Source organism: Strix aluco, chromosome 1, assembly GCF_031877795.1.
Source record: "Strix aluco isolate bStrAlu1 chromosome 1, bStrAlu1.hap1, whole genome shotgun sequence".
Taxonomy (NCBI): domain Eukaryota; kingdom Metazoa; phylum Chordata; class Aves; order Strigiformes; family Strigidae; genus Strix; species Strix aluco.
This window is the reverse complement of record NC_133931.1, coordinates 152,162,484-152,189,197: the sequence shown is the minus strand read 5'-3', so window position 1 is coordinate 152,189,197 and position 26,714 is coordinate 152,162,484. Positions and strand designations below refer to the sequence as shown.

Sequence of the window (26,714 nt, the reverse complement as noted above, 5' to 3'; positions counted from 1 at the left end):
GTGCCTTCTGCCTCCTGCTTCTTCTTTGCTGCTCATCCATATTCAGTATCACCCGGCTGTTTTCTGGAAAGGAGGAAATCAGAGCACGCTGGTGTTTTTTTTCTGGATCAGCTGCTCATTGGCACAGAGAAGAGGAAAATGCAGCACTTGCAGTGCAATAAATACATTGGTTCTGTGGAAACCCTGGTGAATGTCGTGGAAAGAAGGTTTCAAGCAGCAAAATCAGCAGGTTTTCTCAAAACTTTCTGCTCTGCATTGCTGTAGTTGAGAGTGACTTTTGCGAGGTAGCTGTTAGCTCTTGTGTCAGACTATTGCATGGCACCTGCCCTGAACGTGTGAATTTCTGGGAGAACACATCCATTTGAAAAGCCAGATTTTCTTATCTTTGTCTTGTCTTTTCTGGTTTTTTGTTTTTTTGTTTTGGGTTTTTTTTTGTGGCTTGCATGATTGATCTTTCGCTTTCTTAAAATGTTTCTTTCAATAAGTGAGATAAACCTGCTTGGTTCAAAAAGAGCCAGCAAGTTTTGCTAACTTGGTGCCAGTCTGCGTGCTGGGGTGGGCCTGCAGCCAAGCTAGCATTTCAGTTCAGGTCAGATTTGGACAAAACAAAGGAACTAACTATTCTCTGCAGCCTTCTCTCCAGGTTTGTGTCAGTTTGGACTCTGGCTCTGAGTGCAGCAGGGCTTGGAGCATTGCTAGGACAGCTTTCAATGTGCTGGCTGAATGCACGCAGGCAGCTGCAGCACTGAGAGCCAGGTCTGCTCTGGGAAAAAGAAGGATCTGCTTTTCAGCAGCCACATGTGCCCTACTGCAAAGGGCTCCTGAGCGTTTTTATCCCTGTAGTGTGAAAACTGACAGCTGCAGCTATTGGCTGCCGGAAGAAATTGTTAACCACCCTGGGAGTGCCAGCGTGGTGCTGCTGCAGTTTGGAGTTACTTTTCAGCACTGTCGTAAGTACGTTGGGTTTCTTCCTAACTTTCACCAGACTTTTCTAATTACTCTGGAGCTTGCGGTGCCCTGAAAGAAGTGAAGTTTTCTTAACCACAGCATGACTAAGGATCTCCAGCAAGATGATGCTGTCCCTCTTCTTGGGCCAGTAGGAGCGAGACATGACCGACAGTGCCTGCCCCAGGGAGGTTAAGAGCTGGGGTGAATGGGACTGAGAAGTTGTGAAAGGAGGGACCTGGAGATGAAGTCACATCTGCAAGGTCATCACAGACCAGAGACATAAGCACATCTTATGTTTGTCCTTCACACTGCCCCTTTTGGGTAAATCCATGTTTATTATTTGCTTAAACATGGATTAACGTTGCTCATTTAGAGGTAGTTAAAGGGTGATGCTGCTTTAAAACCGATCTGTCGCAATCACAGGGTAATGCCTGAAGTTAGTAAACTGGCTTGATGTGTCATTTTCCTTGAACAAGGACTTTCTCTCCTCAGCCACTAATAGTGGTTTTGGGTGGCCTTGCTGCGTTTCTCATTGCAAGGTGGAGGGAGCAGGTCCTGCTAGTGGATGCTGTCAAGGGCATGAAACTCAGTTTTCACTTCTTACTCTGTTACCAAATTAGTTTTACATGGAAATGTGGTGAGATTTGAGAGTCCCTAGATGAACACACAACACCCTTTGTGAACCTGCTGTGCTGAAGTCTCCCTGCAGTCCCTCCCCACCACCACCACCGTGCATCTGCCCCCTTGCTGCTATTCCCAGACCCTGTCATACAGGTCTGTGCCTGGAGGGTCCCAGAGGCTTCCTTGCGAGGTGGAAATCCTCACCCTACGCTCTCTGCCCAGCTCACATTTTGGGTTGGAGCCCCACACTGGGCTGTGGGTGGAAATGTGCTTGGCTGTACTGGCAAGAGACTGAGCTGAACAGCCAAGTGTGATCGTCTTCTCCCTCTGGAGCTCCAGAGCTGACCCTGGTCTTTAGGTGATGGTGGTGGCAGGAAAGCCTGGGTGTGAGAGGAGCTTGGACTTGTACTTGGGATGGCTTATAGCCAGAAGTTCACTCTGTGTGCTTCCCCTTGCTATCCTTTGCCCCACAGGCCGCCTGAGAGTCAGCCCCCCTCGGCTGCTGCCACTGGCAGGTATCCTCTCCTTAAAACTGACTTCTTTCTTGCCTTGTCCTCCAAGAAGTGAGAGGAACATCTGGGCAGGAGGTCTGTAGGTAGCACCTACGTTGGGTCTCTGTTGAGACATGGCTGACAGAGGGAAGAGAGGTAGGTGTCAGGTAGTCCGGCTCTGTTTCAGTGGGAGATCCTTAGGGCATTAAGTAGATGCGATTGGGGTCTGCAATCAATGAAGATTTAAAGGGGCTAATTGAAGAGGTGTGTTTTCCTCACAGCAGATGCAACTAACAAGCTTATTTTATGCAGTAAGTAGCAGAAACTATTGGTCTGTGAACAACCCTGAACACCATTTACTACCACCCAGGCTTTTGGGAGGGTCCTTAAGTGGTTTTAAATGAATATAAAGGTTGTGGGGAAGGATGAGAGGAGGAGATGTTGCTGTAGTCAGACAGGGCTGTTCTTGTGCAGTTTACTTTTTTGCAAAAGTCTTTTGCTGTGGAGGTTTGGTGACCACCGTGATCCTGTTAACACCCTGTGATGTCTCAGGGCGAGTGATGCTGATGTCACTTACATCTTGTGGCTTCAGTGGACCGTCCGGTCCTAAGCTGCTGAGCCACCATGCCGAATTACAGGTGTGGTCACCCAGCCGGTGACCCCAGCCGCCCTGCTGGATCCCACTTCTGACCTCTCTCCCTCTCTCTCTTCCAGGGACCTGCGTGAAGTGCAGCAAGGGGGTGTATGGAGCAAACCAGGCTTGCCAGGCCATGGGCAACCTCTACCATGATGGCTGCTTCACCTGCGGAGCCTGCAGTGAGTACCCTGTGCCTGGCCTGCTGCCAGTGCAGGGCCCTGGGGAAGACTCTTTGGGCTTAACATTTTTCTCGTGTAAAGGGGGAAAAAAAAGAGGTGGTTAGTGAATTATCTCACAGCTGGAGTCTGCTGCAGCTGTATGTCTTGGTGGTGGTGGTTGCTGTTTGTTTTTGAATGGATTTTTGCAAGGCATGTAGAAAAGATATTTGGATTGTGCCCGGCCATCTGCCTTCTGGTATGGGGGAGATTGTTTTCATTCCTCTGCCTCTCAGTTACAGCCACATTTTCTTACATGTAGAGGTTTTTTATTTGTCACGTCAGACTTCACAGCTGTTCTGGCCTTTCAGTCTGCGGACCCCAGGGAGAGCCACTGGGTCAGCACCGTGCCGAGGGTGCAGGCAGGATGCGAGTATCAGCAGCAGGCTCTGCAAGTGCTGGAGACACCTTTTCAGATAGGGCTGCTGCATGGTCAGTCCAGTGATGGTGTTTTCACTGCGTGCATTACTTTTACTCACTAAAATAATTTTGCCCTTCTGAGGGACAAAGCATCTAAGTACATGAATGACCCAGATTACACATCTTGCTGGTTCTTTCTCTGAAGAAATGGAGCCATGCCCTGAGATGGAGGGGCATGTCTCTGCTGGCTTGCTTTCTGGTTGTTGCAGGAAGGGAGCTAGTTATTGTGCCAGAGGTATCAGGCTGGGAGCAGCGATGATCAGCCCTGTGAAATCTGCCTGAGAAGTGGGGTAAATAGTTCAGCTGGCCCTGCTGAGCTCCCTGCCGCTTGTCAGACCCACATCTGAAGCTTGCTGGAGTGTACAGCATGCTGCAATGTATGGATCCTCTTAAGTAGCTTTTCAAGGAGGCCTGTGATGGAGCTGGGGTGAGGAACAGGCTTATTGATTTCAAATCCTGGCTGTGTTTGTAAGGCAGTGTTTTTTTTGTTTTGTTATGTTTAGTTGGAGGGCTAGTAGCGTATTTTTAGAAACGTAGCTGTATATGTGGTGGCAGAAAAAATAATAATCCTTCTGGTGCTTTTATATGTGTTAGTATGGTTTTCCCAGATGAGTCTTAGGGTTTTTTTCTTGTGTTGTATTTAAAGTTGTAAACTCATCAGAACTGCATGTGTTTTATTTGGAGCTGTAAAGTGGGAATAAAAATAGAAAGATGTGTATGCTTTTTAATAATAGCTGAACCTTGAACTCTGCTCATTTCCCAGCTGTCTGACACCAGCTGCCTTGCCTCACCTATGTTTTCAGTAGAGAACCTCACCGTCATCTGACCAAAGACGGGAAAACTGAAAAGAAAAAGTGATGTTTGCATATGGTGGCAGTGTCCTAAAGGCTCAGAAGTCAGCAGCTCACTCTTTTGTCCTCTCTTATAAATTAATTCAAAATCTTCTTCTGCAGAGAGGATTCCTGGCTGCAGCCAGGGCTTTGCTTCAGGGACCTCTCGCCCTCCATGGCCAGGCGGCCTCCGAATTGACCTTGCACACAAAGCCCCTGTTAAAAATAATCCAGCAGCAGGTTCGAGCTGTCTTAAATTTCTAAAATCACTACTATGCAACTGGTGCTTCAGAAAGAAACACTTTTGATTCTCCTTTTAGAACAAATTTTACCATCTTTATTTGGAGAGCAGCAGTAGAGAGGTACTTGTGGTTGCAGTGGGTACTCCTGTTTGTGTTTGGCTAAAAAATAGCTTAATCTCATTTCTAATGAGGTGGATTGGTGAGGGCTGAAAGAATAGCTATTTACTGCTTATTCTAAAAAGCAACCTTTTCCAAAGGTTTCCAATGCAAGACAAAAAGGTGTGGGTGTCAGGTGAGACTTAGAAAGATGGGAAGAAGCTAAGTTCAGCAAAGTGAAGCTCATTTTCTGTTTTACCCAGGCTGTAACTGGGAAATGTGCTGAGGAGATTTGCTGGGGCAAAGGATTTCAAATGGAAAGTAAAAAAAAAAAAAAAAGCCAAAGTCTTGTGAAAGTGATAGGGGAAAAAAAAAAGAAAGGGGTAGAGCAAGAACAATATTTCTCCAAGCAGAAATACTGTATTTCCATACGAGATTAAAAAGGGGAATGCAAGTCACGGGAGTATAAACAAGACTAATTTGGCTTAAGTGCAGGAGAGTAGCCACTTATGAAAGCTCTAGTCCTTCCCGCTGGGGCAGCGGCCGTACTAAGATGGAAGCCGGACGCTGTAGCAGCCGGTGCGGGTGGATGGAGAGGAGGGTGTGTGGTGGTGTGGGATTCCCAGCGCTCGAAGGAGAGCAGCGCTGCGGGAGGGAGGCCCCCGCTGCAGTGGTGTTGCCCACTCCTGCACACACCTCTATGAGTGGCAAAGCTTGCAAGAACCCCCCCAGCACAGGGGCTGGTTTCCTGCGCTGCCCCTGCGGTCTGCAGGGCCTTCGTGCACCAGCCGCTTGGGCCAGGCCTTTGCCGCCTGGCCTGCTGTGCTGCTAAAGGCGTAGCTGGGCTGACTTTGTGATTCATCAAGTCTCTTTGCATTGCAGCTGCTTAACTGATGCCTGAGGTGGTCGGTACATGCCGTCCTGCCCTGTGCTCAGGGAGGAAATGTACCCGAGGGGAATCCCCCCTTTCACAGACAGAGGTCATTTCCCAGTCATTTCCCAGTCCCCCGGACCATCAGCTGCTACAGGGATGAAGGGTGTGCAACCCCATTGTTCACCCAGAGAGAGTCCGTGCCTCTCTGCAGGCCTTCTGTCATCTGTGTCGCTGCAGTAAATATGATGAGACCATTTTATCTGCCAGAAAAATAAATATTTGTCCGGATGGTGTTGTCTGTCTAGCTGCAAAGCAGGTCTTGAGCAGCTTTGTGGAAGCTCTGATTTCTAACTGAAAAGTAAGTAGTGCTTTTAAGGTCAAGCAGAGTTCATCTTGGACAGCATCCAGTACAAACTTGTCTTTGAGAAGTCAAGGTTGCTCATGATTTCAATCCTAAAATTTCTGCTCTGGTGGAATGCTGAATATCTCTCCTCCAATAAATAAAATATACAAAATTACCTATTAAGGTAAAGCATATTGTCCTCCAGATATTTATATCCACTGTCCTGCTGTTTTCATTTTAGGGAGGATTTCTAATTTTGCTCATAGTTGGATTTGTGTCCAAATGTGCATTGGTTTCCCAGATAAAGCAAACTTGAGAGGGTCTAAGGAGTGGGGGGGTGATATGTGTGATACCTCATAGTGCCAAATTTCCTACATCCTCTGTTTCCTGATACACATATGTTCAGAGATAAATGATAGAGTAATTTGTTGAGCAGAGCTATGCATATGTTGCAGGGTTCAGTTGTCAGGAAAAAAAATGTGCTGGTTTATCTGAGCCACTGGCATGTAATACAGAAAATTTAGCTTAGAGGTCAAAACAACAGATTTAAAATGATTACTTTGGCACAAATGTCTCATTTATCTTCTTGTTTGTTACAGGGCAGAGACACAAACAAGGCAGCTTTTTGCAGAGGGGGAGAGGAAAAAACTTCGGTCTCTCTCTGCAGGATTAGTAATAAATTATATTTGCTTTACAGGAGGGCCATGAAAGTAGGTTAAAAAAAAAAAGTCCTCGAAACTCATACAGCTATTTCCGGCAAGCTCGAGGTGTCTGTTTCTATCTCGGGTTTTTTTTTTCAGTTTGTTGGACAGACAGTTGTAGTTACCAAATGGTTTGTTACACATTAACTATTTAGGTTAAATCACTGTTTATACCTCCTCAGAACACAAAAGATGCAGGTATTGATATTTATTATTTAGGTAGTAAGGAGACCCTATAAATTACATAGATTTAACTAGACGGTATCGCTCTAACCTATTCTGGTGTTTTAGTGTTTTCTCTAGGATCCAGCCAGGCTTGCATCCGACTGCCGCAGGTTGCCGGAAAGCAGACCTTTTTAGCTCTGCTAGCAGCATAATTTAGAGCATAAGGGTCTTGTACTTGAGCCACTTGGTCCTCAGAGGAAATCTGAAAGCTAAAAAAGTGCAAGGGAAGTGTCAGAGATGACTGTGAAGGAAATCAGTAGGCGAGGAAGGAAGTCAGAAAGAAAGAACTGATTGCAAGGTAGTTTGAAGGAGGGTTTGATGTTGAACTACAGCAGAAGGGCCAAAACGAGGACCAGATTTTAGCCCCTTATTGCAAGGAGGTGGAAACCTTGCATGTTTGCCAGGTTACAGAATCTGACCTTTGACATGTCAACATTACTGCATTACTTTCTTTTTTTCTTTGTTTTTGGTAAGCTCAGATTGATGTTGATGTCTGCGTAAGGGTAACAGGCTGCTTTTCCAGTGGCGGTCTGAAATCACACAAGCTGGCTGTTTCTTGCCACCCTCTGGGTATATATATTTTTTATTTAATATTTCACACTGTAGTTGTGTTTAGAGGTATCAGGGGTCATTTACTAAATGAGGTAGCTAAGCTATCGAAGCAGTATTATCTGCGAGCATAGCCCTCTGCTTGGGCTAATTAGTCTTGCTACAGTGATTATAAAGCATGGCTACTTAGAGCAATGCAGCTCTTGGTGTCTTTGGGCTAATTATGTTGAATAAGCATGTCCTGTATTGGTATGTAACCCCTGGAACAACAAGGCCGTGGTTTTTATTGGTACCGCTAAATAACTCTACAAGTAGAAAGTCACCGTTTTCTGCAAGTGCGATTTAATCCCAGACAGCAGGACAGCCAGCCTTGCCAAGTGAATTTCCCTGCGGCGCATGTATATGTATGGTTATCTTCAGATGCAGAAACTGCCAGCTCTTCTAGTGGAGGCAGAATTTACTGCCTGTAACTGGATATAAACCCACTACACCAATCGATATGCATGAGAAATGTGCAGATCTTCAAAGTGGAGAGTGCAAAGTATTGCTGGTAATCCTTCCTCAGCATCCCTTTAATAAAATTATCATGCCAGATTCCATGTAGTAAACAGTGTATTTTTTTTAGCAAAAATAATGTCAGAAAAGATTCAGACGTGCCTGGCTTTACAGTTTGGGAGACAGGGAAGGCATCAGTGCATGTTTCTGCTCTGGTCTAAATTGCTGCTTTGTTCTTGCTGACTTTTTGTCTTCAGTCTCTCCGCTCTCTGGTGAGAAATCCCTGCTGTTTGGCACAAGAAGTGCTTGCCATAGATGAAAAACGCCAGGGTAGCTTTCACGGTAGGATGACAGTACTTGTTCCTCTTCTGGCCAGATTTCAGGGTTGTAGTGCTTTGGGGTCTGAGCTGAAGGAGCTTTGGCATGGTCCAGGTGTCCAGTAGATACCCCCCCTGGAAAGGTGCAAGGGTTCAGCTCACACAACAGGGATGCAGTCAGGGCTTTATCAATATGCTAGTGGTTTGAGTCAATAGCGTGTGTTAGTGCTGGCTGTAAGTCTGAAATTGTTAGGACAATGTGAGAAGAAAGGTTGAAACCTTTAATGAAATATATTTTCAGTCTTTCTGGTCTTTTTATTTTATAATGTCATCTTCAAAGTACTGTTTTTTGTTAAGAATAGGCACAGGATTAATCGTGCTGTAAAGATTTTAGGGGATTTCTTATGATGTTTCAATGGTACCTATGAGTAATTTTCTGAGTAGTGGCTCAGTAAGCACTGGGGCCTTTTCCATACCTAGAGAAATTTAAAAATCACTCTCTCATATAATTCCAATGCAGTTACATTCACCGAGGACACAGAGACTGCCCCCCACTCCTTCCTCCCCTGAGCCTCTGAGCATTTCAAGGACAGTCGGTGGGTGATGGGGCAGGAGGCCAACTCCGAAGCCCGCCTGGTTTCCGTGCGTTTTGGGGAACAGAACAGCAGTCCCCAGAGCGATGCAGAGAGTGGCTGGGCACTGGTACTTCAGCAGGGACTCCCCGGGTTGCAGCATTGCTTTGTCCCAGGGTGACTCTGAATTTTGAAGCTTCTAGGGGTTTTCCCTAAAAAGAAGAGCATTTGAATATCTTCTTGCAACGGTTTGCCATCACGAAAGGAGAGGTGTTGCTCAGTTGTATGGCTTACTGTCCTTTCGCAATGTTTCTCTCTGAGGAGCCATTTCTGCCTTCACCTGTGGTTGCTTTGCTGTTAGAGGTGGCTGACCTTTTCTTACGTGTGCCAGAGCATGCTTTTGGCTTTCAAGCGTGAGATCTTTTTCTCTGAGTTTTTTTTTTACCACCTCAAATGTGTGGTGAGAGTGCAGAGGGCTTTTTTTGCAATTTTACAATAGAGCTGATATAGTTGAGAGACAGACTGAACATCTTACATGGTAATGGAGCTACTGTGTCCTAGCACAGTTTCTTCTAAGAGATGTCCTATCCTCCTGCCCACGGTTTCACCAAGACTTTGGTCTGACCTGGGGTGTCTGCCAGTTGATCACAGTCTGAGTTATCGTCCAGGCATCTGAGTGACTCTTTCATACAGCCCCCGTTCAAGAGCGGATTGGAAATACTGACACTTGTGTGTCACTCTCAGTGCTGCATCCAGCTTTACTGGCAGCCAGCAGAAATGGGACAGATGGCAGAAATTAAGTAGAGCTCTCTGGTGCTTGACCTAGTCTGCTGCGCATGGTAGGACACCATATTGCCTGTCAGCAGAGTATCTACGGAGGGCTCCAAAAACGTGTGTGCTGGCTGGGGACTGGTGGGTCTCATGTACTGCTGAACTGTGGGCAGCAAGGACTTTTGAATGGTATGGGGGAGCCAAGGTCTCTGGGCTCTGCCTGCAGGGTGTGCACAGACTGGAGCAGGTTCTTCGATCCGAACCTCCTCGCAGCTTTATGTGGGGGAAATGAAAACTGGGGGAAGGACTGCAGCTTGAGCCAGAGCCTCCCAAGACTGAGGAGGAGCTTGTTCCGATCCTTAGCAGCTAGATGGATGGTGTTTCTGGCCTGCTGTCCCACCAGTGTGTCAGGAGGTTACATCCAGTAATTCCAGAAACTGAAATCCTTTTGTATTTAACCTGTCATTAGTAATCACATGTCCAAATGTCTCTTACAGCTGTGGTGCTCTAAGAAGGACTGATTTTTGTAATGACAGAGGCCCAGGGCTGTCAGCATGGAAGGGACACAGAAGCAAATGCCAGTCTGCAGTGATTCTCACCCATCTGTTGTGCAGATACCGCAGGGAACCCCACGGTGCTTAGATAAGTGATAAGTGAGGTCCACACTGCCTCCCTGGCAATGCAGGGTCCTGGTCATGCATCCCCATAGAGCCCTGGGATCTGGACATGGCCCTGTACCATTATATACATTGAGAGCAATCTCTTGTCTTTGAACATGGGTTTGTGACCCCATTGTCCTTTTAATAAATAATGGAAAAGCAACTTCAAAAGAGAAAGTTGGGTCCATCTTCCCAGCAAGCAACTGATGCATCTCCCAGCATCCTCCTTGAGCTGTTGCAAGTCCCCGGTAAACCCCGCTCTGCAGGAACTTCTAAAGGAGAGAGCTGTCATTCGAGAAGATGATGGACAAAAGCACCAGCATCCTGGGAGCGCAACCTGATGGTATGCCTCTTATGAGCTGCTAAGCAAAGTGTGTTTATTTTAGCACAAAGGCACTAGTGACTAAGCTTGAAATATTCTGAAATTGGTGCTGAAATGACCTCGAGGTCATCGTGAATGTCCCACAGCTAAACAGATTAGACAGATGTGTTAGGGATGAACAGTACGTAAAAGCTCAGACAGGAGAGGAACAAGAAATCTTGTAACAATGAGTGAAGCCAGTAGTGTTGAAATGCTGAAGAATTTTAATTGTCTGAATTTTCAGGTGAGAGATTAGCTAAATTCAGGGTGAAGTGAAAGTGAAATATGGTCAGGAGCCAGCAGTTTAAGACATGTAGTAGAGCAATTGTGCCTAAAAGTGCCAAGCCTCACATTAATATTACTGGGTTTATCAAAAATATCATCTCTGTAGTCATCATGATGCATGTTTAAAGTGACGCATATTTAAAGTAGGCAATGTTCAATACATGATTCCTTATCTGCCACTTAAGTTCTCAATACTTCCTTTCAGTGAAAGTATGGTAGCATCTCTGTGCTCAAGCAAAACCCATGCCAGCCTCTGCAGGCACACAGTCAGAAGTATTGCCTTTGAGAGTCACTTGTTTAATTTAAGGCGCTGTCCCGTGGCAGGGAGCTCAGCGCAGGGACAGAAGCTGCTGCTGCCCTGCTCTGTGCTGTGGGGCAGTCCCAGCGCTGTTTGTTTTGCTGGTGTGGCAGCAGCCAGAACGTGCATTTCCCAGCTCCACCAGGATGGTCCCCAGCGCAGCCTGGGGAAATGAGCTTTTCCTGCATCTTGCTTTCCCATGCATATGATGAGGAGATGCTTCCTCACCTCAAAGGGACGTTGGGAGAAGTCCATCCCAATGTGGGCAGGGAGAGGCTGAGAGCAGCAGAGGGAGAAACTGTCTCTGTTTGCATGCACCACTCCTGCAGCGGCTGCGGAGGCACCCGATTACTTGTGTTTTTGGCAAATTTCCTTTTACACTTCTGCCAGGGGCTTAAAGAGAATCATGGAGAGGAGCTAAAAATAGTCAAAATTACCACCTTTTCCCTAAAGAAAGTAGTTATATCATCCCCCCCTTCCCTCAAAGTGGTCTTGGTGTCAGCACCTCTTCTTCATGGGCCCATGTATCATCAACAGCCAAATTATAAATCCTTTATAAAGGGGTTTATTCCTCTGCTGAATGACCTTGCCACAGAGACCCAGACACAGTGCGCTGGCTGTGGCACCTTCTCTGAAGGTCTGTTGCCATCAATCTTGACCTGCTAATGTCATAGGGTTAAAAATACACCAGGTGCAGAATGGCTGGTAAGTGCTTTTTTTGTCACTGTGGAAGAATGACGTGGTGGCAGTGATCCAAACCTCATCGTTTCTGCTGGAACGGCTGCTGCTCATGCAGCGGCCAGAGCCTTTGTCCAAAGGAGTGTCTCCTCATGCATGGCTCCACGCAGACGTTTTTCCTCATCACTGCCAGCTTGTCTTCAAGGAGAGACACTGCATACAGGTGGAAAGTCGCTTGGGCCTTTTGCACTAAACTGGAGCCCGCACTACCACATAATTTAAAATCAAAGTTAAATGTTTTTTGTTTTGTTTTTTATTTTTAGGAGTGCCAAATCGCAATGCTCTATTTAAATCAGCGGGAGATTTTTGGGGGTACTTCTTGCTGCATTGGGCTTCTTGTTAACTCGTTTAGGACCACTGTTGACAACGGTGCTGCAAATCCCAGGTATCCCCATGCCTTGCCTTCCCCTCCTCAGAAACTGGGACTCTGCAACTTCTGGCAAGCATGCTGGGCTTACCTGTGGATGGGCAGCCACACAGGAGGGGTTATCATACAAATATGCACTCTGGGTTGTAGGCCACAAAGCTAACATGTCCAAGATTAGATACTTTTTATTTTGGGCTCTGGGTTCTGTTTTGGGGTTGGCAACCTTGGCAAAGCATCAGGGTAGGTGAGAGAAATCAGAGCAGGATGCTTGTGGGTTTGTCAGGTTTTCTTCTGTGTCCTGTCCGATGTCTGCGTTGGTGCAAGGATGGGCTGGTGCCCTGGGTCATCTTGACCGCCAGGTAACGCAGTTGTCCCCAGCAGGGATTCAAGGAGAATGGGGATGATGAGTGTGCCAGGGCGGTGTGCTTCTGGCTCCTACCCTGCCCACTAAACACACAGGTGAGCAGCGCCTGCAGCTTAGCCACGGAGCTGCTGCATGTGCAAACCGGGGCTCGTTCCTCGAGAAACACGCTGCCACGTCCTCCACCTGCCTTGATGGCTGAAACCTGGGCAGGGCACTAAGGGCTACTGCTGAAATGTTGGTCTGGCTGAGTTCACTGGCAAAACTTTAGAGCTTCACTAGAGCATCTCCATTTCCAGAGGAGCAGCTGGAGCTGTTTCCCAGCCTGAGAGTGCCCTCTGGTGTACTCAGGAAACAGTAAAGATTGTAGTTTATTGAAGTGGTTTTACTTGGCTTGCTCCTTTTCCTAAGGCTTTGCAGCCAGCATGGTTATTTGTCAAAGGCTGCCAGGTAGGTGCATGCCATCAAGCACCAAGACGTGACCTCCAGACCAGTCCTGTGTGTCGTCCACATTTATACACCCAGCAGCTGACAATCACTTTTTTAACGATACTTGCCACGTGCAGCATTTCAAACAGGAGGCTTCTGGGCCCTGGTGTCTCAGTTCCCATTTCCTTCCAGCGATGCCTGGCAGGTCCCTGAAACCAGCCTGCAACAGGTCCTGCTCCGGCTGTGCCCAGGCAGTGCTGCTCCCCCTGCCCCGGGCGCTGCCTCCAGACACACACTTGGGGCTCCTTGACTGAGCAGCGCAAGCAGAGCCACTCCAGTGCTAAGCTGCGTTTCAAACCCCCGGCTGAATAGGGAGAGCAGGCTGCAAAGAGGTAGAAGCAGCATTTTATAAACAAACAAAACCTATCCCTTTTCTCTGGTATGAAGGTAGGGCATTTAGAAGAAGTGTTGGCAGCATGAGCATGCATTGCCATAGTTACGTGGAACTGAAAACAGACGACGAACGAACGTGAGGCATAAACACAAAAGCTGCAGTAAATATAAATCTTCCCCATATGTAGAGTCCTTTCTTGGAAAAACTTTGTCATCTTGTCTCTGTTAAGACATTCTAGTTTGAAAAAAAAAAAAATTCTTTTTTAAATGGTTTCAAACTTTTGTTGGCAGCTGCTGTAACAGATGTGCTGGTAGGGAGCAGAGAAGTGTGTTGAGCACTCTGGTGTTGCACTCTGCTGCGGGCAGAACAGGTGGTCGGGTATTGCAGCAGCTTATCTGGCAGCTGCTGGTTGAAGGCATCTTCTAGCAGAACAGCATGGATGTGACATTTTGAGGAACGATGTCAAGTATGGATCACTCTCTGCATGCCCTTTCTTTTTTCCTCTTTGCTCCTTTCCTGGGATGTTTTCCAGCGTGAGTCAGAGTACCCTCACGCGCTTTTGCCAGGTTATTTCATGTAATCTGCCAGGAGGTGGTTCCGGCTTGCAAAGCTACCTCCTCCTGCCCAGAGGTGGGTTGATTGTCTGGATCCAGCGATTGGTGTTCATCAATGACCACCAGCGTAATTGGAGCTGGGGTTAGTCGGGCTGGAGACTGGGAAGACTAGTGCTGGGGTTGGGTGCTCTTCTCCAGCTGTGCAGTGGCCGTGCTCAGATGTCCTTGTTGTTCGCTTCTCAGCAGCCAGTTTCTGCTCGCATTTTCTCCCCACTCTCTGCTGACCTTTCTCTTCTCCCTGTTTTTTTTCCTCAGGTCGAAAGCTGAGAGGAAAAGCCTTTTATTTTGTCAATGGCAAGGTGTTCTGTGAAGAAGACTTCCTGGTAAGCTGACCCCTGTGCTGGCATGTGCTGCCAGCCTCCCTGGCAGAGACACAGCCTTTCTGCCTGTCAGCTTTGCCTGCATTTCACACAGCTGTAGCCCAGCATCCTGCCTGGCCCTTCTGCTCCACCATTTACCCGGGGCCAGCTCCAGCCATGGTGCCTGCCCACATGTGGTGCTGGAAGTAGCCAAGTGAGAGGCCATGGTTTTGTAGCTCAGAGCCTCTAGCTGAAGCCGTAATCTCTTGCAATGGCTCCTTCAAAGTATGTCTCTGTGACCATGCTGTGGAGTCAGGAGCAAGATGAATGGCTACAGAAGAATGAATGAGTGAATTTTCCTTTCCAATGACCTGGGTTTGCTTGGGCATCTTAATGGATATCTTCCTGTTGCCCTCAATGGATATTGCGTGAACGTACCTGAGCATGAAACAACCCCAGGTCCTCTCCTTGGCTGGTGGAGATAAAAAGTCATATACCCTTCTGCCCCTGAGTCCTGATAGATTAAGCCTTCACTGAGACTTGAAAAAGTCATATTTGCCTACTTATTGGGGAAGTCTAGTGATTTCTGTCAGATAGAAGCAAGTTAATCTTCTTTGCTCGCATCTACACAGGCTGAAAATTGAAAGATTGGTTAAATGCATCTAAAATATTTCATTTTTCCGGTTTGCATTTCCACCATTCAGACAGGACTGAATGTGTCTTAGACAGATGATGTGTTGTGTCTGAGATGCATCTCATGGGCATGACAGGCAGTTCCTTACTGCTAGATCTCAGCAATAGCATCAAAAAAGTTGCTCTGGGCCAAACTTGATTGCTGTACTAACAGGGAGCTGGAACAATACCACTGACCTCAGAGAAGCTTTAGTAGACCTATAATGATGTAACCAAAGGAAGAATTTGGCTTTCCAAGCCTATATATACAGATATTGTGGTATGTATATGTGATAAATACAAGTTTCTGATTTGTAGATTCACATGGTCAAATAAGCATGTAAATTGTATTAGTAAATGCCTTATTTGCATGTGAATTTATGGTATTTACTTATATACTTAATTAAACTTAAATTTAGGACTTTGAAGTTACAGGAACTCTTACTCCTTCTGAACACTGTAAGTCTGGTGTCTTCATAGAATATCCTCCGGGGACCCATCCACAGCTTGATATACTGAAAAAAGCATGGGAAAGTTTAGCTTGTGTAAGGAGTACAGAAGAAGATCACGCAAATAATACCCCACAATATGCTGTTGTTTATGCTCGACTAGCCTTGTGAAATTTTAAGCCAATTCTTTTTTGTCCTTGCAGTATTCTGGTTTCCAGCAGTCAGCTGACAGGTGTTTCATTTGTGGTCATTTGATAATGGACATGGTAAGTGATAATTGCTTTAGGAGAAAAAAATCCCACAGCTTTATAGAAGAATACATCAAAAGCCAGATATATTCATATCCAGTACTGTCTGTTATCATCTGGTAGTCTGCATAGTGTGAGATTGGTAGCAGAAAGAAAACCCACTAAGCCCTTTGTTGATTTTTGCAAGGAAGTGAAGCTGGCACCCTGCTGCGTGTGGTACAGAGACTTTGCTCTGCCTGTTTTCCGTGCACACTGACGAGCAGAGCCTTCAGCTCTTTCATCCCCTTTCAGGCTTCCTTGGGCAGTCTGTTCGTGATCCTGTCAATGCTTCCTGCTCAGAAGGGCCGTGGCTCTGCAGTGCTCCCTTGCTGGGGCATCAGTGCGGCTCTGCTGAGCCTGTCTTTCCTGTAGTTAAGCTGTGGCTTCCCGTGTACCTTCAGGAGGAAGCTGTTGTCCTGTTGTCATTTTATTTGGGTGCTGATACTCTGAGGAACAGGTTTGACCCAGAGTATGTGACCCAGACCTCAGTTCAGATCTGCCCAAGTCCTTGCAAACTCTTCAGTAGATGTGTGGACGTCCTGCTGAAGCAGGCAGTTCTCATTAGCCTACAGGAGGTACCATCCATTCAAGACGTGCATGGGATGGGTCATGGCTCAGGGGTTCAGCTGGCCTTTAGCCAGCACTGGGCAGCATTCAGTTGGGGGTGAGTCAGAGAGAGACAAATTCATGATCATGTAGCTGGTGGTGTAAAACTACAGCTGAGGCAAAGAAATTAGGAACTTCTGGGTGGTCAGTTGACAGTATGCCTCCCAAGACTTTCTAATGCTTATCATTAATTATCTTTGCTTGCCTGCTTACACTGGAAAGCATTAAAATTCGAAAAGCTATTTTATACTCAGAAGTCTGATCACATGGCTGGTGGACCATGGTATTCCAGGTAGTAATTGCTGCCCCAGAGCCAGCAGGTGAATTGCAGCTGTTCAACACAGTCTCCATAGTTTGTATTAATTAGAAAGCCAGGCTAGTGAGTATGAAGCTATTTGATATCAAAGGAATTATGAAAACCTAGCAATAATATTTGTTTCAACCTCTCATGGAGAATATAAAGATGTATTTCCTTTTGTTGGCCTGGTACATCTTGCCTTGTGATCCTGCGAAGTATTCTCTACCTGTTGGCTTCAGAAATTATTTTCTTTCCTTTAAATTCTGTCACTTCTATCCTTTGTAATGCTAAATACCTTGACTGAGACTCTAAATTGTTTTCTTACCTACACTAATAATTCATTTATCTGAAACCAGGTGATATATATTGATTCCAGCTGCCCTGTCCGTCCCTGTTAACTCATTTTTCAGATGAGGTGCCTGAAAAAAGACACAGCCCCACTGATGAATATGCATCATTGTCTGGTGTAAAGCTCTGTGTTTATTATTGTCACCTTTATTGTCTGTTCACATGCATTTTTCCCATGTCTTGGTTTGTTGCAGATCCTGCAGGCTCTAGGGAAATCGTACCATCCAGGCTGCTTCCGATGCGTGGTCTGCAATGAGTGTCTGGACGGTGTGCCATTCACTGTAGACTCTGAAAACAAAATCTACTGTGTCAGAGATTACCACAAGTAAGGACAAAATACACAGCAGAGGTGCTCCAATCAACAAGCCTCTAATTTAGGTTTTCAGCTAGTTAGGAAGTACAGATTAGTAAAATAGGGACAGGGTTAGAAGCTAGAAGTTTGAGGATGTGGCTAGACCTTAGAAATTCCCAGTGTCTCTCCTCTTGTCCTGCCATTGACTCCTGTGTAACTCTGAGGAGGTCACTTAACCCCTGGGCCTCAGCTGCCCCTTCTGCAAAGCAGAGATAGTGAGAAATAGTGCTCATCAAGTGTTCAGTGATGTAAGAAATTAGTCCGCTCTAAAGTAAGACTGTGAATGCCTGTGGAAGTCAATGTGAGTTGCTTTTTAAGTAGTTGAAGGGCTGTGTTTGACTTTTAAAGGTCCTGCTCAGGTTCTCCTCATCTCTCTTCCAAATCTCTCAGTAGCAGCCAAGAATTTTACAGTGGGCTTTGGGTTTTTCTGGCACTGAGTATAAAGGCGTAAGGTCTCTTTTTGCCTGATTGAGCAACGTGTGCCAAGCATTAGTTACAGTCAGTGCTAAAATGAATTTATGATCTTGGGATGCAAAGCTTTCCTATGGATAAGTTATTTACAGCTGCAGCTTTTCATCTTATTGCCGAGAACATACAGGCCTCTCTTTTTGTGTTGATCTATAACTTGCCTTCAATTTCTTGTTGCTCTTCCAGAGTTTTAGCTCCAAAGTGCGCAGCATGTGGACTTCCCATTCTGCCCTCCGAGGTGAGAGCCTTTTATTCCATATCCCCTCAGGGGAGGGAGCATCCTGTCTCAGGTCTTGCTCTCTTTCACGCTTGACCCTGTGTCAAGACGAATGTCCTTACAGATGGGGAGAGATGTTTGCTTCCTCCGGAGTGCAACCTTTTGACCTAAGCTCATGCTCTGTTCTTGAGATGTGACCCTTCTTTTGCTTGATAATGGGCCAGGCTGCCATCTGCATCTCTTGCAGGATTATGCTGCTGCTAGTTTTATGTTCAGAGTACCTTTCCTTCATGTCAGTAAATGCTGGTGGCACTCATGAATGACCTCTGTGTGACCCCTCTGGGACTAACTCGTTTTAATACTTGGAGGAGATTAATCTTGGGCAAAACCAATTTAAAATGCTGAGAGATGTGATATATTGAAATTACCAAATCATTAATGCGTGATTTGAGATAGGTGTGACTGTTAAACAGAGGGAATTTTACATTTCTGGTGTTACATTTTAGAGGATATCTGCAGTCAGACGATGATGAAGCTTTACTGTAAAAATAACTGCAGGTGGCAGGATTTATTTGTGGTGTCCAACCAGCAGCCCAAACACATTTCCTCGACATTCACATTGTTGCAGGAAGCAATCTACAGAATGTGTGTGTCTGATCCCACTGTAATCATTTGTAATTTCTCTTTTGCTTGAATGCTTACAGGGGTCTGATGAGACCATTCGGGTTGTGTCCATGGACAAGGATTACCATGTGGAATGTTATCACTGCGAGGTAGGTCAGCAGCTTTCTCAGGGAGTGGGCACTTAATAGTGATAACTACTATTATTTTTAAGATGGAAATAAATCACCTCCCTTCCAATGGCAGTAGATGAGCAATTCAAACCTTGCATTGCACGACCCTTTCTATCAGTGGCTGAGAAATTTCCAGTTTGAGGACAGAAGTTCTTGCAGCAATGTCTCAGCTGCAATTTCATTTGCTATCCATAAAGTTACGGTCAAAGAGTTAATTATCACTTTTAAACTTGGCAGTTTATTTGTTAATGAAGGAAATGCGGTGACTTAGTAAGGTTTATTGCTGCCTTTCAGAAGCCTTGAGCTCCAGATCGCATCAGTGTATCTGATTTCCAAGTCAGATTGTTCAAAAATGCTAAGGTGATGACTGATCCTGTGTGGTGTAGGTTACCTTCACTCTCATGGGAAATGAATGTGTCATTGGGGCTGGAGAAGGGATGTGACTGCACAAAAAATATCCCAAGAGATGCCAGCTCTTAAACACTGTTTGGTCCCTGTGCAGGTCTTCCCAGAGAGCCTTCATACTTCTGCGTGTTAATTAAAATAAATAGATGTCTTCTCTCACTGTACTGATAATGCAGTGAAAAGAGGCCCTGACTCAGCAGGCTGATTTAACATCAGTACAACTGCAATTAATGTCATGTGAAGAGGTGAATCCTATCTGAGAGTGCAAGGAGACACGACACGAGCATGTTTAAAATACATAGGGTTGCACCTCACCACAAGATAAAGCTTATGCTTGAGACAAATTTGTACAAGGCTGCCTCTCAAAATGCCTATGTTAGGTGCTTTCCTTCTCATGGCACATATTGGACTTACTAAGAAGGAGCTGTTGGCTGGGTGTCTCCCATCCTGGTCACAAAATCACCTTCCCGGAAGCCAGACCCCAGTTGACACTGGAAGATGAACACATTCTCTAATAATTTGCCCGGCCTCTCTTTGCAGGACTGTGGGATGGAACTCAACGACGAAGATGGGCATCGCTGTTACCCACTAGACGAACATTTGCTTTGTCACTCCTGTCATCTGAAACACATAGAGAACGGCACAACCCCAGCAGCTGTGTACCAGCACCACTACTAGCCAGCGTGGCTGACATCGGAAAGCTGGGACAGAAGACTTGTTACATGATCTCCCTCTCCCCACACTCAGTTGATTTCCTGTGCATGTTTTTCGCCAGTCGGCAATGTTCCTGTAAAAGGATATGAGAGATTTTTGCTGAATTCCCAGAGTTTGTATGCTTGTGAGTTCCAGCTGTATCAAACCACGTCTACTTGACCAAGAATGTGGCATGTTATCTAAACTGATTGGTTTACTTTCATGTGCCTTTTTCTGCTGTCCAGAGATTCCTCTTGGCTCATTTTGGAAGATTCTTCAGTGAAAGCACAATTTGCTGTCATGCCTACGAACTCAGATCATGCCATGCACAATTAAAAAGCCAGAGGCTGGCTTGCCTGTCTGCTGGGCACATCCCGTCAGTCTGCTAAGTGTTTCCTGACGAGCACATTTCATCAGATTCCCTGAAGGACGTCAGTCTATTAATACCAGTTTTTAGACACTCTCTCTCTTTTTATTAATTCTTTAGGAAAAGAAAAGAAAGAGGTCTGTGCAAAATGGTGCATTCAGACCTTTCAGTTAATTCCCCGAACTCTGGTATCAAGTCTGACTGTAAAAGCACCAACTCTCCAAGCACAAACCAGGCATGCTGGCTGGCAGCTGGAGGCCAATATCCCATTTCAAACAGAACAAAAAACTGGAACAAGCTAGGCTAAACTACCGTGATGACTTGGGGCCTGGGCTTGCGTGTCAGCATGATACGCAGGGGCCAGTCTGCTGTGTCAGAGTCTGAATAGCGGATCATATTTGGAAAGGAAAGGTCGGGATGCTGAAAGTGTGGACATGGGGGAAATCTGTCCTCATTCTTGCTTGCAGAGCTCGCTGTGGAAAAAAGCTCTCTGTACACAGACACTCGCCTGAGTTTTCCAGTTTGTCCCCACAGCTCAGCCCCCAGCCTGGCCGCTCCTTTCCATCGTGTTTACCCAGCACAAAGCCATTTCATAACGGTGCTTGTTTAGAGGTCTGGGAACAAACTTGAGATCGTTATGAAGGCTTTGTTACACAGGGATTTAGAGTCCAGCTCCACAACCTGTACTCTGATGAGTGTGTTGGTATAAACAGATTTGCTCCCATGAATAATAACAGCTTATCTGAGCAAGGGTTTAGAGAGTTTGGCCCTTACTTTCTGTGCTGCTGAGAAAGCAGAAAGGCAAATCGTCCTCTTTTTGACCCCCCCCGCTTTATAGTCAAAGAAATTTGCTCCCCTAGTATGTGTTACATATATGATAGGTGTGCCTGCAGTGCATGTTCTGTAGGTACCAAAGCTGTGCAGCCCCTCGTGTACAGGTACAAAGTTTTTGTTTCAAAAAGCACTCTTAATTTAAAGCCTTAGATGCAGCTGGGGATCTTAGCTACCCTTTCCAACATATTGTGTGGAAAACTAGTTAAATCCTCATGTATCTATGCTGAAGATGTTGTTTGGTTCTGACTGATAGAGGATGGGATAACATTCTTGAAGATCTTTTTAGTGAAGAAACTACAATAAATTAGCTGAGCAGTGGCGCTGGGACTCCCGAAATGAGCCCGTGCTGAGAACCCACTATGGTTCAACCAAACCTTTTTTCCAGTAGCATGGATGTAGCTAGATAGGTGCTTGAACTTCACACCATGTAGTCAGACTGCCTGGTGTACCCACCCGAAGCAGCACAGGTGCTGCGTAGCAGCAAGCTGCCTGTCTCTGCCCGTGCTAATAAATACCATGGGCCTCCATTTTGAGTGGTGCAAGTTGCTGTGCTAAGTATTAAACAGAGGCACAAGCATCTGCCATAAAACAAATGGAGACCAGTGGCCTGATAGCACCCTCCTACACGTCTGTATCAGCTTGCCTCGGCTGAAATGGGGACATCTGAAACTGCCCAAGCCTCAGGAGTTTGGTGGTTTTGGCAGGGAGTTTCATCAGGCCAACAGACCATCCAGCCTTCTGCCCCATCCAGCTGTAAGCGCCTCCGCCTCTTGCTGCTGCTCTTCGGGATGGGGATGGCAGCGCGTGGCTGGAGGTCGGTCCTGTGCTGGAAACCATCCAGAGCTCCAGCTTTGGTGGAGCTTGGCTCTGCGGCACCTCTTTTCCTGGGGACGTGCAGCTCTAGGTGGGGGACTTTCCCACTGCAGTATACATGGCTCTGGGGCGTATATATCTTCAGAGGGTTTTAGCTGTGATTTTAGAGGAGGTAAAATTGACCTCAAATGTGGGATCTCCCTAGAGCCTTAAATTTAGCCTCCAAATGCTGGATAGCGAAGGAATGGGAGCCGACACGAAATATAACTGGTGCTGTATCCAGGCAGTATGGACTGGGGGCAACAAAACAGCCAGGGCAGATCCTGCAGTGCTCTCACCCCGGTGCATCACATCAGCTTGTGTCCTGCAGCGCAGCTAGGCCTGGAGCAGGGTGGGGGGGGGGTGGTGGTTTCAAGGTGTGGTTGTGATCTTTGGACTGTCTGAAGGGACTGAGGTGGGAAATAACACCAGCTGATATTCCTGGTAAATAATTCAGATAGTCCTGGGTGGGTGGTTTCCCTCCCTGAGCTTCCATTGGCAGCGAAGGCAGCGAGATATCAAAGTAGCTTCTGGAAGTGAGCTGGAAACACCAACCTTGGTTATCTGTTTCTCTGTCTCTGAGAGACCAGCTACTATATGGCTCATGCTTTTGCTAGCTCTCAATTTTTAGAGCAAGCCCTCATGCATGTTTTCTGGCCTTCATTTTGGAAAGGTCTGAAAACACTAGTGGGACTGATACTTTCTTTTTAAGCTGCAGTTTAAACTACAGTCTCAATCTTGCAGCCTTCCCCACAACCCCAAAATAAGCAGGAAAGAAGGAGAGGGGGAGAAGGACAATTTTCCTTTGTGAAAAGCCTTGAGCAGCCTGTTTGTGGCAAGCTGTCTTGCAGGAGCCCCCCTTTGCGTCACCGGAAAGTTTGGCCTCTGCTCCCACACAGTGTCTTGTTACTCTTGTCAGCCATCCCGTATCCCTCAGTGCTGGGGAAATGAAGGCTGCCCTACTTTCAGTTTTGAGGTCCCATATAAATTATTAAGTGCCAGTGCTCTCCTTTCCTGTATGTACGAAGAGCTAGAAATGACAATGTGAAGCTATTGGAGCGTGTGAGTTCGTGGTTTTGAAGCTAAAGCATCTACTGCATTGCCCTGCTCTCCTATGTGTGCTGACTTGCGCTGCTTTTATCTTTGGGAGTTTGAATTATTTTAAGATCATTATTATTTCTCCTAGGCTGTGGGTGTCTTGAGGCCTTGTTGGTTGTCCCTGGCTCTGCAGCTGCCTGGCAAGTGGGTCTGAGATGGGGAAGGCACGGGCATCCTGCACAGGGAAGGTGTCTCCTCCTGCTGACCCCCCGCACAGCCTGCCTTCAGGCAGCTCCCCCAAAGGGAAAAACAGGCAGGCAGGTAGCTCTGGAGCTGGAGGTGCCAAGCTGTGCATCCTCTGCAGAAGAATTTTAGAAAACATGTTAAAATTCTGCCTGTCTCCTGGCTGATACGCATTGGATTTTGCTGGTCATGTGAACCTTGTTGTCTTTTTATTTATTAAGATGCTGAAATGTGCTATGAAAAGTTAGTCTTAATTCCTCCCTCAGTGTGCTCTTCTCACTGGTTTTAGGATAGGGGACCCTTGGAAGTCCCATTGTGCTGGTAATGAGTAACTCTAATGCAAATAGCTATTCAAGTGAATTCACTGAAACTTGCTTTCAGGAACCAGAGCTTAATAGATTTTTTTTGTTCAGATCATGCTCTTGAATTTCTATGGTTTAGAATACAGAAACTCATTTAAATAGGGACTTTTGCATAAAAGCCGGGGAAATGCCCCAGCTGTAGAAGAAGCAGATATTGTTGTGTAATTTAAAGTGTAAGAAATACCTGTGATCAAAGTGAATTAGGAAACTGCCCTGATGTTAAACATAGGGAACAGCAGTTTCAGACACCATGGTGAGGAGTATTTGATGAGGTCTGTGGCTTTTCAGCTTCTGAGTTTCATTTGGGGTCTTTTAAAATGTTTTCCCAGTCTTTCAGGGTTTAAATGATTTTTCATAGATCTTTTTACTACAAAGTGAATACCTCCTTGGTCTGGAAATAGTGGAATTTAATCAGCATCAGGTGTGCTATGGCAGCCTTTAAAGGGGGAAGCTGAGCTCATGAGAGCTGGAATGGGTCTGGCTGGCTGTTCAAAAGAAAGGGTTGTCTTTGGCTGCTGAGAGGAAAAAGTAAATATCTTCCTGTGCTTTCTCCTTGTGCTGATTTTTAGCACTGGGCAAATATTTGGCATCCCTGAATTTCAGTATTTGGGTCTGTTGGTAAGCTCTGCTGTGACCTCCACCTCTCTCTCCCATGAGTTCCCAGCCCTGGGGAGAATTGCAGGCGCATACTTCCTAATGAATGTAGTCCTGTTTTGCACTTCCCTGGAAATTCTACCACTTTATTATTTGAGCAACATCAAAACTGGGTCCTTGCTTCAAGGAAAATTGACACACGCTCTCCATCCTTACTTGAACGCTTTGACCCGATCCTCCAAATTACCTGAATATTAGCCTGCTACTGGTCGATGCAGCAGCATCTTTGTACTCTGCTGCTGTTGCTAAGAAAATCGCACGAAGGACTCCATCTGCATTGAACTTCCAAGTGCACAGGCCGTCCCACTGAAACCAATAAGGCCGCGCATGTACATGAAAATCAATGTGTGTGCGTAGGTCAGTGCTGGATCAAGGACAGAGTGATTTTATTAAAGATAAGACATACCTGAGGATGGATCAGTGGCAGTGTAAAAGTTGCCTTGAAATGATTGCTGAAATGGACTGCCAGTTTTTTGTTCAATGAACAAAAATATGTACTAAAGCAGTGGGGGTGCATGGATGAAGAAGGATGTGACTTAAACACAGTAGCTGTAGGGAAAAGGGAGCAGGTGATTACAGAGAGCAGGGGAGAAGGTGGCACGGAGAGGATTTGGTTTTGTTTATCGTATTCCTGGATATTTATTAGAGGGGGTTTTGAGGGGTAGCGCACCTGTGCATGCTGCTCTGGACCGTGTTTCTCCCATGTCGGCCTCGGCCGCGTGCTCTGTGTTTGCTTTTGGGGCAGTGTGTGCTGCCGTGTCCGTGCACACGGACATGCGGCGTGTGCTGCCTGCGAGAGACCTGCCTTTCACACCTCTGTGCCTATGCCAAGTGTTTGTAGATACATTTTAAGCAACTTTCTGTGCATGAATGTAAGGACAAGTTGACCCAGGCTTCATCGCTGGGGAAACATCTCTGGAGTCGGTACCTGCGGGCAGGGAAGGGCTGTGGCCGGATACACATCCCTTTTCCCCCATCCTCTGAGGCTGAGTGCCTGAGTCACTGGGAGAAGCTGGGAGGGGATTTGCCTCTCTTGTTGCACAGCATTTGTGTGTTCATTTTTCTTTTGCATTTCTGTGTCCCGTCGCTTGCTGGCTGCAGTGGCACTAGGTGTAACTTACCGGAGCCGACTGAGCAGACATCTTCCTGCCGTGAGCCCAGACAGCAGCCTGGAGCTGCTCACCCACCCTTTTCCTAAGGAGAAGCAAAATTAAACTTTTCTGAGCAATAAAAATCCTCACCCTGCTTTCTTCTAGGGCAGCCAGAAGCTTGTGTGGCAATATGCATCAGTAGCCTGCTAAGACAAGATGAAGGATGGGAGGAAACTGTCCCCATGTGAAAATACGTGGCGTAGAGCCCCCGAAGGCACCGACCCTTGTCCCCGCGCAGCAGGTCTGCGGTGCACGGCCAGACAGGGACCCGGGTGCTCACATGCAGGCTGTGGCTTTCTGTATCCAGAAGGCAAACCTAGAGCCTGGTTAACAATACTGAATGGTACTAATTATTTTCTTTATGTTTCCTTCAAAGCTCAACTCCGGGAGAGAGTATTTTAGGATTTGTGCTGGTATAACTAACCTTAGCCACCTGTGAACACAGCCCTCTTTTCTTCTGTGCTGTTAAATATTTATGAAGAATGAAGGCCAGCAGTGGGAGCAAAGCTGCTGGCCTGTTGTGATTAAAGACAATATTGTAAAGCAATGCTCAGTGTCAAGTTTTTCCTAAAATTACAATGATTATCATTGCCCAGAGTCCATGGGGAGGGAGTTATACTGTGAGATGATGGTTTTCCAGCCTCTGCCTTCCTCCTGTCCCCCCACATCAGTGGCTGAAGCAGGGACTGGTGGGGGGAATCTCCTCAGTGTGCTCCACTGGGGATTTCCAGTCCTTCACCAGCAGCTGGTATTTTCTTCAGCCCCATTTGAGGCCGTCCTGGTCGGGCATCCCTCCGGGGAGACCCGTGTCCCAGGGTGAGCAGCTGGGGAGGGATGTGCTACGGGCAGGAGCAGGCTCTGGTCCCAGCATGGGGATGTCCTTTGCAATGTTGGTGGAGCTGGGTTGCTTAGAGGGTTTTGGGGAGAATTCCTGTGTCTCTGGGAGACAGGTGGCCACATGGTGCCCCCCATAGACTTCACTGCTATCAGTGACCATGATGCCTCCTGTTTGCAGATGGGATGCTGAAGTACTGCTGGCCGAGCAGCACCACAGCAGCATGGAGCTATCAGCTAAAATGAAGCAAATAAATAGGAGGATTACCTGTAATTATACTTTGGGGTTTCCCCTCCTCAAGGCAAGAAGCTGCCCAAAACTGGGGGATGATACCCAAGGGCCAGATCCAGTGGGAGATTGACCAGGAGGTACCCCAGGTCTGCTCCATGCCAAAGCCCCAAACCTGGGCTCCCCCCCCCAAGCCCAGACAAGGTGCCCAGGTGGCGACCAGCGTGCCCTGCAGCAGCTGTCCCCGAGGTGGTGCCTGTGGTGGGGGGCTGCCAAGGGCATGAGCCTGTAACACCACCCAACCCGGGGGTGCTTTGGAGGCCCCTGTGCCTGGTGGACCCCCATGTTGGAGGCCATGAGGGTGGCCGCGCTGGGTCTGTGCAGGAGTGGGGGGGCTGCCTAGGAGTGG

At 46.7% G+C, this 26,714-nt stretch overlaps 1 protein-coding gene across 2 annotated transcripts in view; it reads left to right on the top strand.

Annotated features, from left to right (window-relative positions):
- Positions 1-25,789, top strand: part of LIMD1 (LIM domain containing 1) — a 34,804-nt gene extending 9,015 nt beyond the window's left edge. Inside the window, exons 2-8 of one of the 2 annotated variants that reach the window (XM_074840531.1) lie at positions 2,775-2,876; positions 14,109-14,176; positions 15,477-15,539; positions 17,007-17,137; positions 17,819-17,870; positions 18,554-18,622; positions 19,589-25,789. In XM_074840531.1, the coding sequence (XP_074696632.1) occupies positions 2,775-2,876; positions 14,109-14,176; positions 15,477-15,539; positions 17,007-17,137; positions 17,819-17,870; positions 18,554-18,622; positions 19,589-19,726 (623 nt within the window). In that variant the 3' untranslated portion in view covers positions 19,727-25,789. The remainder of the gene's footprint in view (positions 1-2,774; positions 2,877-14,108; positions 14,177-15,476; positions 15,540-17,006; positions 17,138-17,818; positions 17,871-18,553; positions 18,623-19,588) is intronic. The other variant, XM_074840539.1, reaches the window with a different exon arrangement.
- The last annotated feature ends 925 nt before the right edge of the window (positions 25,790-26,714 follow it).